This window comes from Geotrypetes seraphini, chromosome 14 (assembly GCF_902459505.1).
Source record: "Geotrypetes seraphini chromosome 14, aGeoSer1.1, whole genome shotgun sequence".
Classification (NCBI taxonomy): Eukaryota; Metazoa; Chordata; class Amphibia; order Gymnophiona; family Dermophiidae; genus Geotrypetes; species Geotrypetes seraphini.
The window spans coordinates 21,272,119-21,279,544 of record NC_047097.1 but is presented as its reverse complement, the minus strand read 5'-3'; the positions used below and the strand labels follow the sequence as shown (position 1 = coordinate 21,279,544).

General features: G+C 41.0%; 1 protein-coding gene across 2 annotated transcripts in view; it reads right to left on the bottom strand.

Annotated features, from left to right (window-relative positions):
- Nucleotides 1–2,070: 2,070 nt before the first annotated feature.
- LOC117348099 (tropomodulin-3-like) overlaps nucleotides 2,071–7,426 on the bottom strand; it is a 73,777-nt gene continuing 68,421 nt past the window's right edge. For both annotated transcript variants that reach the window (XM_033919787.1, XM_033919788.1), the window contains exon 10: nucleotides 2,071–2,940. In XM_033919787.1, the coding sequence (XP_033775678.1) occupies nucleotides 2,906–2,940 (35 nt within the window). In that variant the 3' untranslated portion in view covers nucleotides 2,071–2,905. The remainder of the gene's footprint in view (nucleotides 2,941–7,426) is intronic.

Genomic DNA, 7,426 nt, shown 5'->3' with positions numbered 1-7,426 from the left:
AGTTGCCGTACAGTGAGATATTGGCGAAACTGGGCCTCTTCTCCCTTGAAAAGAGGAGACAGAGGGGAGATGATCGAAACATTCAAAATACTGAAGGGAATAGACTTAGCAGATAAAGACAGATTGTTCACCCTCTCCAAGGTAGGGAGAATGAGAGGGCACTCTCTAAAGTTGAAAGAGGATAGATTCCATACAAACACCTAGAGAGTGGTAGAAAACTGGAATGCTCTTCCGGAGTCTATTATAGGGGAAAACACCCTCCAGAGATTCAAGACAAAGTTGAACAAGTTCCTGCTAAACTGGAACGTACGCAGGTGAGGCTGGAATCATTTAGAGCAGTGGTTCCGAACCCTGACCTGGAGGACCACCAGGCCAATCGGGTTTTCAGGCTAGCATGGAGCAGATTTGCATTCCTGTCACATCCATTATATGCAAATCTGTCTCGTGCATATTCATTAGGGCTAGCCTGAAAACCCGATTGGCCTGGTGGTCCTCCAGGACAGGGTTGGGAACCACTGATTTAGAGCACTGGTCTTTGACCTGGGGGCCGCCACGTGAGCGGACTGCTGGGCACGATGGACCACTGGTATGACCCAGCAGCGGTAATTCTTATGTTCTTATTAGAGAAGTTAAGATTATTTTTTCTAATCAATTTCTTTATGCCTACCATAGATATTTAAAATGATGTTGGACATCTTTGATTTTATAACCTTACAATTTCTTTTCTTTCTTTCTTTTTAACAGTTCAGTATTATAAAGTAGTACAGTCATTTATAATTTTCTATACATCACAAGCTTAACACTCCATTCCATCCTCACTTCCGACAATTACCCTGATCTTCTCTAGGGTAAAGTTCTTTAAAATACAATTAAAAACATTTATTTTGAGATAATCTGTCAAGACTAGTACGTGCTTACTATAAACAATTTGGCACTATGCTACACAGTGATGTGTAAGAATAATATTTCCATCTCTACATACTGTACGTACTTCAGTAACTTTATCTAAAATCAGGGTGGTAACTGATTTTCATATCTGCAGAATACTGAAATATAGTATCACAATATTAGCCAATCTGGGGGCTAGAAAAAGTTCAGTTCATTTACAAGGTATAAAAAGGGCAATTCTATAACCCAGATGCTTACATTTACAGTTCTAGTATTTATGAGTGTATGTGCAATGGGACAAATACCCATTTAATTTACATAATGTGTATTTGCAAGAGGGACATGAACAGGCAGGGCTCCTACTTACATGTGTGTTTTACAGAGTACTTTAAGGTATGTGTAAACCTGCCACATGTAAGCTGACGTAAGTGCAAGTGCTTAAATTTTAGGTATGTTGATAGCTGGTTATGCTAGTATTTAACATAACCTAGGCAACTAGTTCCCCTTATAGAATAGGATCCCACTATTTATCTTCCAGGTGCCTAATGAGAGGCATCCATTTATAGAATTGCCCCCTATAGGCAGAAGTCTTATTTCTTTTGCTCTATTTCATGCCTGTGTTTTGTCAACATTGGATATGTTAAACCTCAGAGTACAAGAGACACCTTACAATTTTTGCTTAAAAATTTCCAACAACTTTTATGCACACAAATCTTACAAAATAATGAGCATTTGTAGATTATTAAAAATAGCCTATTTACAAAAGCTTGGTTTGATTGAATGATACTGCCGTGTTACAGTCTAAAATCACGATAGACTATAATAAAACACTATCATGCCAAGAAAACCCTGAGCAGACACACAAAAAAGAATCTGGTATGACAAACACATTTTTTAAAACCCTGTCCCAAACCCTATCCCATTCCCAGAAGATTCTTTTAGCAATTTATTTATAAAAGTTGTTGCACTTCAGCAGCTATATAAAACTATTTTCCTGCACGCTTTTACCAACAGCTGTGTATGGCTGCACCGCAGTTCCAGAGTGCGCCACTCCATCACAGCCTTCAATGCACAGAACATAGCCTATGTGAAACATATATAAAAATTATGTCCACAGAGAATACAGCTAATAAAAAAACCCCTCATAGAACCAGTTTATTTTTTAGGGGGCGGGGGGCGGGGAGGACCTACTCATATTCTAATACTAAAGACTAAGAGTCACATTCCTGCCTCTTTCTAGCCATAATGTACCAAGCAGTTCAGAATTTGGAAAGGTAAGTCCAAATTACTTTTGACAAATAGAAAACAAGGATGATGTTCATGAGAACCACCATCTCAGGCTACTTCTGTGATAAACACAGATATGCTTTAGGTATACTTACTAGACCTTTTTAAGAATACACAACACAGATGCTAGAGATCTGCAAGGCGATTCTTCGCTAACTTATCTTTTCAACCATGAATAATCCTTTTCAGCCTTAAGTTAAAGGCACTGCAGTGACAGATATCCGTGAAAGATTTAAACGTCAGTGAACATTAACAAGGAGATACAAATAACACATATAAAATTTAGACCCTAAATGTTTTCTAAGACATATCCTATTTTTACTCAAGTTAGTGGTCTCATAGATCCTTCCAGTTAAACATCATTATTTAAGATACTTATTTATTCAGCAAGACAACCTGTAATTGTATTCAGTACTTGCTTATTGATTCTTCATATGCTAGAAATTTAGGTGTAAATCAATTTCATATTATTTATAATATCTTAGTAAGATTGTCTAGTAAGTTTTGAAATGTTGTTAGATAGGTTACGAACTGAAAAACAGTGATGAAAATACAAGAAATGAAAATCAATGTATTTAAAAAGAAAAAGATAAACTAAATGGATTACGGTTTCCAGTCTTTTCCCTTCTTCCCAGGCAAATGAACTGAGATTGCTAAAGCCCCTGCTGAGCAGCTGCACTCTGATGATCTCTGAAATCTCCAAGTGGTGTTCTCCAGGCAGTAGTAAGACCTATTCATGATCTTTTTCAACTCGTCTCTTGCGAACTGTGTTTGGCGAGAAAAGAATAGGAATAGTTAAGCTTTCTCATTATATATATATATATATACTAGTTGTTTAGCCCGTTACATTAACGGGTGCTAGCAGCCCTTCTCCCTTATTTTTACCTCCTCCCTGTCCAGCAACACCTCTCCCCCTTTCCCTGCTCCCCCCATATAGCAGTAGCCCTTCTCCTTTTATCTCCCCCTGTCCAGCAGCACCCCTCCCATTCCCTCCTCCCCCTGTCCAGCAGTAGCTCTTCTCCTTTATGTCCTGCTCCCCCTCTGTCCAGCAGTAGCCCCAGGAAAAGAGTGAGGATCACAGGACCAAAGCTTTTACTGACATCCAAGTAGGGGAAATCCACTCTCCCCACCTCCTTGCTCCTGCTGCACTTCCTCCTTGGCTATACACACGCGCGCGCACACACTTACATACAGCTCTCCGGCTCCTCGCGCCCCTCCTCCACATTCCACTTCTTCGGCGGGGGCCAACGTTTTCTTTATTTTGTTTTCTTTTCACGTGTTCCTCCTTCATGGAAAAACAGCACTACCGGCCAACTTAGTCCCTTGCCGCCCCCTTCCCGCGCCGCACAACCACCTTTCTTTCCCTCCCTCCATCAGGTGCAGTGAATCCACCAATGTTAAAAGGAGCCACGTCGAAATCGGAGGCCTGCCACTGCCGTAGCACTTTCCCCTCTGCCTTGGCAGAGAGGAACGTGTTACGGTGGCGGCAGGGCTCCAATTTCAAAGCAGCTCCTTTTAACATAGGCGGAGTTGAACTGACCTGATGGAGGAAGGGAAGGAACGGTGGGGCAAATTTCGGCAACAGCAGGAATTGTTTGGCGGGCCAAGCACCGTGAAACTTTGTTTCTTTAGGCAGCCCCGGGGGGGGGGAGGGGGTTGAATCGTCGATGTGCAGGCCGCTGAGACGGGAGTGAGCAGTTCGGCTTCCCCTATCTGGGGAAACCAGGGAAATCGCCGTGCCGAACTCAGCTGCGCGTCGGGAGTGAGTTTTTCGACTTCCCCTATCTGGGGAAACCGCCGTGCCGAACTGAGCTGCGCGTGGGGCCGTAGTAAGCGCGGGGCATGCTGCAGTCTTGGCGGCCACGGACATACGGATCATGGAAGCACGCTGATAAGACTGCGCATGCGCCGCCTACGGTTTTATTATATAGATATATATATATATATACACACAGTATATGTTTTACAAATAGTGGCATGGTAAGGGAGGATGATGCCCGGAGGGGAGGGAGGTGTCTCTTAATTGCACTTCCCCCCCAGTATCTTTTAATTCCTTCTGTTCTTCACTGGCAGTGAGCAGAGACTCTTACCCACTGCTTGCATAGCTTGAACCATCCATCTGACGTATCTGCCTGAACAGGAAGTTACATCCTAGGGAGAGCTTCGAGCCAATATGAGCAGTGGGTACGAACCCCTGTTCGCTGCTGGTGAAGAACAGAAAGAATTAAAAAGATATGGGTGAAGGGGAGTACAATTAAGAGACCCACCATCGCTGAAACCTCCCTAGAAAAATGTAAAAGTAATCTAAAAAGCTATCTTTATAAAGATGCTTATGAATCTTAGATCAGACAATCCTTTTGATTCTCCTATTTACTTTTAGATCAGGTCTCACCTTAACAATTACTCTTAACCCTTTCAGGACCAAGGGACATATTTGTCCCATAACTTTAAAATCCTATAAATTTTGATTGGGATAGTCTACAGTTCTGTTCCGACATTCATTCATTAGCGTCGTTGCCAGATTGACGAGAAGATTCACTTGCCACACTGTCCATAAGCCAGAAGTGTGATTTAAAAAAAAAAAAAAAATGATATTTCACAAAAAAAATCAATTTTTTGGCATCTGCAAGCCCTTTTTACCATAAAAATGTCGTCAAAACCACAAAAATTGGCCTACGATCCTTATGGTCCTGAAAGTCTTCATAAAAAATTGTTCTTCCCTAATTGTTATTCTATTTTAATTGTTTATTTTAAATCAAATGCAATTTAACCTCTAATTCTTTACGTATCTTTAATGTAACTATGGATAAAATTGTGTGTATATGGTTTTAAACTGTTTTATTTGTCCCCCCCCAAATTATTATTGTTATACACATTGAAAATACTTGATATTGCGTTTTAAATCAAAATCTCAATAAACTTGAAACTTTGCTAAAATGTAAATACACCACATCTAGCACACTCCCTCTATCTAATTATCTGGTCACCTAATCAAAGAAATTGATCAGATTTGTCTGACAAGATCTGCCTCCAGTGAATCTATGTTGTCTTGGGTCCTGCAATCCACTGGATTCTAGAAATGTCACTATTCTCTGTTTTAAAAGCATTTCCGTTAATTTAATTTAATTTACTTACCACAGAAGTCAGACTTACTGGCCTGTAGATCCCTACTTCTTCCTTACATTCACTTTTGTGAACAAGGACCACATCCATCCTTCTCATAGAAACAAGATGGCAGATAAAGGTCAAATAGCCCATCCAGTCTGCCCATCCACTGTAACCATTATTTCTTCCTCTCTGTAGTGTAAGAGATCCCACGTGACTATCCCAGGCTTTCTTGAAATCAGAGACAGTGTCTCCATTGCTTCTACCAGGAGATTGTTCCATGCATCTATCACCCTTTCAGTAAAAAAGTATTTCCTTAGATTACTCCTGAGCTATCACCTCTTAATTTCATCCTATGCCCTCTCATTCCAGAGCTTTCTCTCAAATGAAAGAGATTCGACTCATGCACATTTACATTACGTAGGTATTTAAATGTCTCTATCATAGCTCCCCTCTCCCGCCTTTCCTCCAAAGTATACAGATTGAGATCTTTAAGTCTGTCCCCATACGCCTTATGATAAAAACCACACACCATTTTAGTAGCCTTCCTCTGGACCAACTCCATCTTTTTTATATCTTTTGGAAGATGCGGCCTCCAGAATTGTACACAGTATTCTAAATGAGGTCTCACCAGTGTCTTATACAGGGGCATCAATACCTCCGTTTTCCTACTGGCCATACCTCTCCCTATGCACTCTAGCAACCTTCTAGCTTTCGTCATCACTTTTACAACCTGTTTGGCCACCTTAAGATCATCACATACAATCACACCCAAGTCCCACTCTTCTGTTGTGTACTTAAGTTCTTCATCCCCTAAACTGTATCACTCCCTCGGATTTTTGCAGCCTAAATTCACGACTTTGCATTTCTTAGCATTAAATTTTAGCTGCCAAATTTCAAACCATTTTTCAAACTTCGCCAGGTCTTTCTTCATGTTATTCACACCATCCTGGGTGTCTACTCTATTGCAGATTTTGGTATCATCCGCAAAGAGGCAAATCTTACCAGACAGCCCTGCAGAAATATCATTTATAAAAATGTTTAAATGAAAAAGCCCAAGAACAGAACCTTAAGGCACACTACTGATAACATATCTTTCCTCAGAGCGATCTCCATTGATCACTACTCTCCGTCACCTTCCACTCAACCAGTTCTTGACTCAGCCCGTCACTTTGGGACCCATCCTGAGGACATTCAGTTTATTTATTAGATGTCTGTGTGGAACACTGTGAAAGGCTTTACCAAAATCTAAATAAACCACATCTAGCGCACTCCCCTCTATCCAATTCTCTGGTCACCCAATCAAAGAAATTGATCAGATTTGTCTGACAAGACCTACACCTCCAGTGAATCCATGTTGCCTCCAGTCCTGTAATCCACAGGATTCCAGAAGCTTGACCATTCTCTGTTTTAAAAGCGTTTCTATTAATTTACTTACCACAAAAGTCAGACTTACCGGCCTGTAATTCCCTACTTCTTCCTTACTTCCACTTTTGTGGAGAGGGATCACATCGGCCCTTCTCCAGTCCTCCGGTACCACTCCCGACTGTAGAGACTCATTGAAAAGGTCAGTTAACGGAGCGGAACTTCCCTAAGTTCCTTCAGCACCCTTGGATGTACACCATCCGGCCCCATCGCTTTGTCTACTTTTTATTTTAGCTAGTTCCTCACAAACACAACCCTCTGAAAATTGATCAGGGACTACCACTCCTCCATCCCTATTCATATTTGTCTTCTGTGGTCCTGTTCCTGGTGCTTCAGCCATGAACAGAGAATAGAAATATTTGTTAAGCAATTCAGCCTTTTCTTTATCAGCTTCTACATATTTCTCCCCATCACCTTTGAGTCTCACAATGTCACTTTTACACTTTTTCCTATCAATAATATATCTAAAAAATGTCTCCCCATTTTTACCATGTCAGCTATTTTTTCTTCCATTTGCATCTTTGATTTCCTCACTACACGACCAGCCTCTCTTAACTTTTCCAGATATTTTTGCCCGTCTTTCTCTTTCTGCGATCTTTTGTAGCTTAGGAAAGCTAACCTATTTACCTTCTCAGCTACTACTTTTGAGAACCAAAGCGGCCTTCTTTTCCTCTTACTTTTACTTACTTGCCTCACAAAAAGGTTTGTCGCTCTTACAATT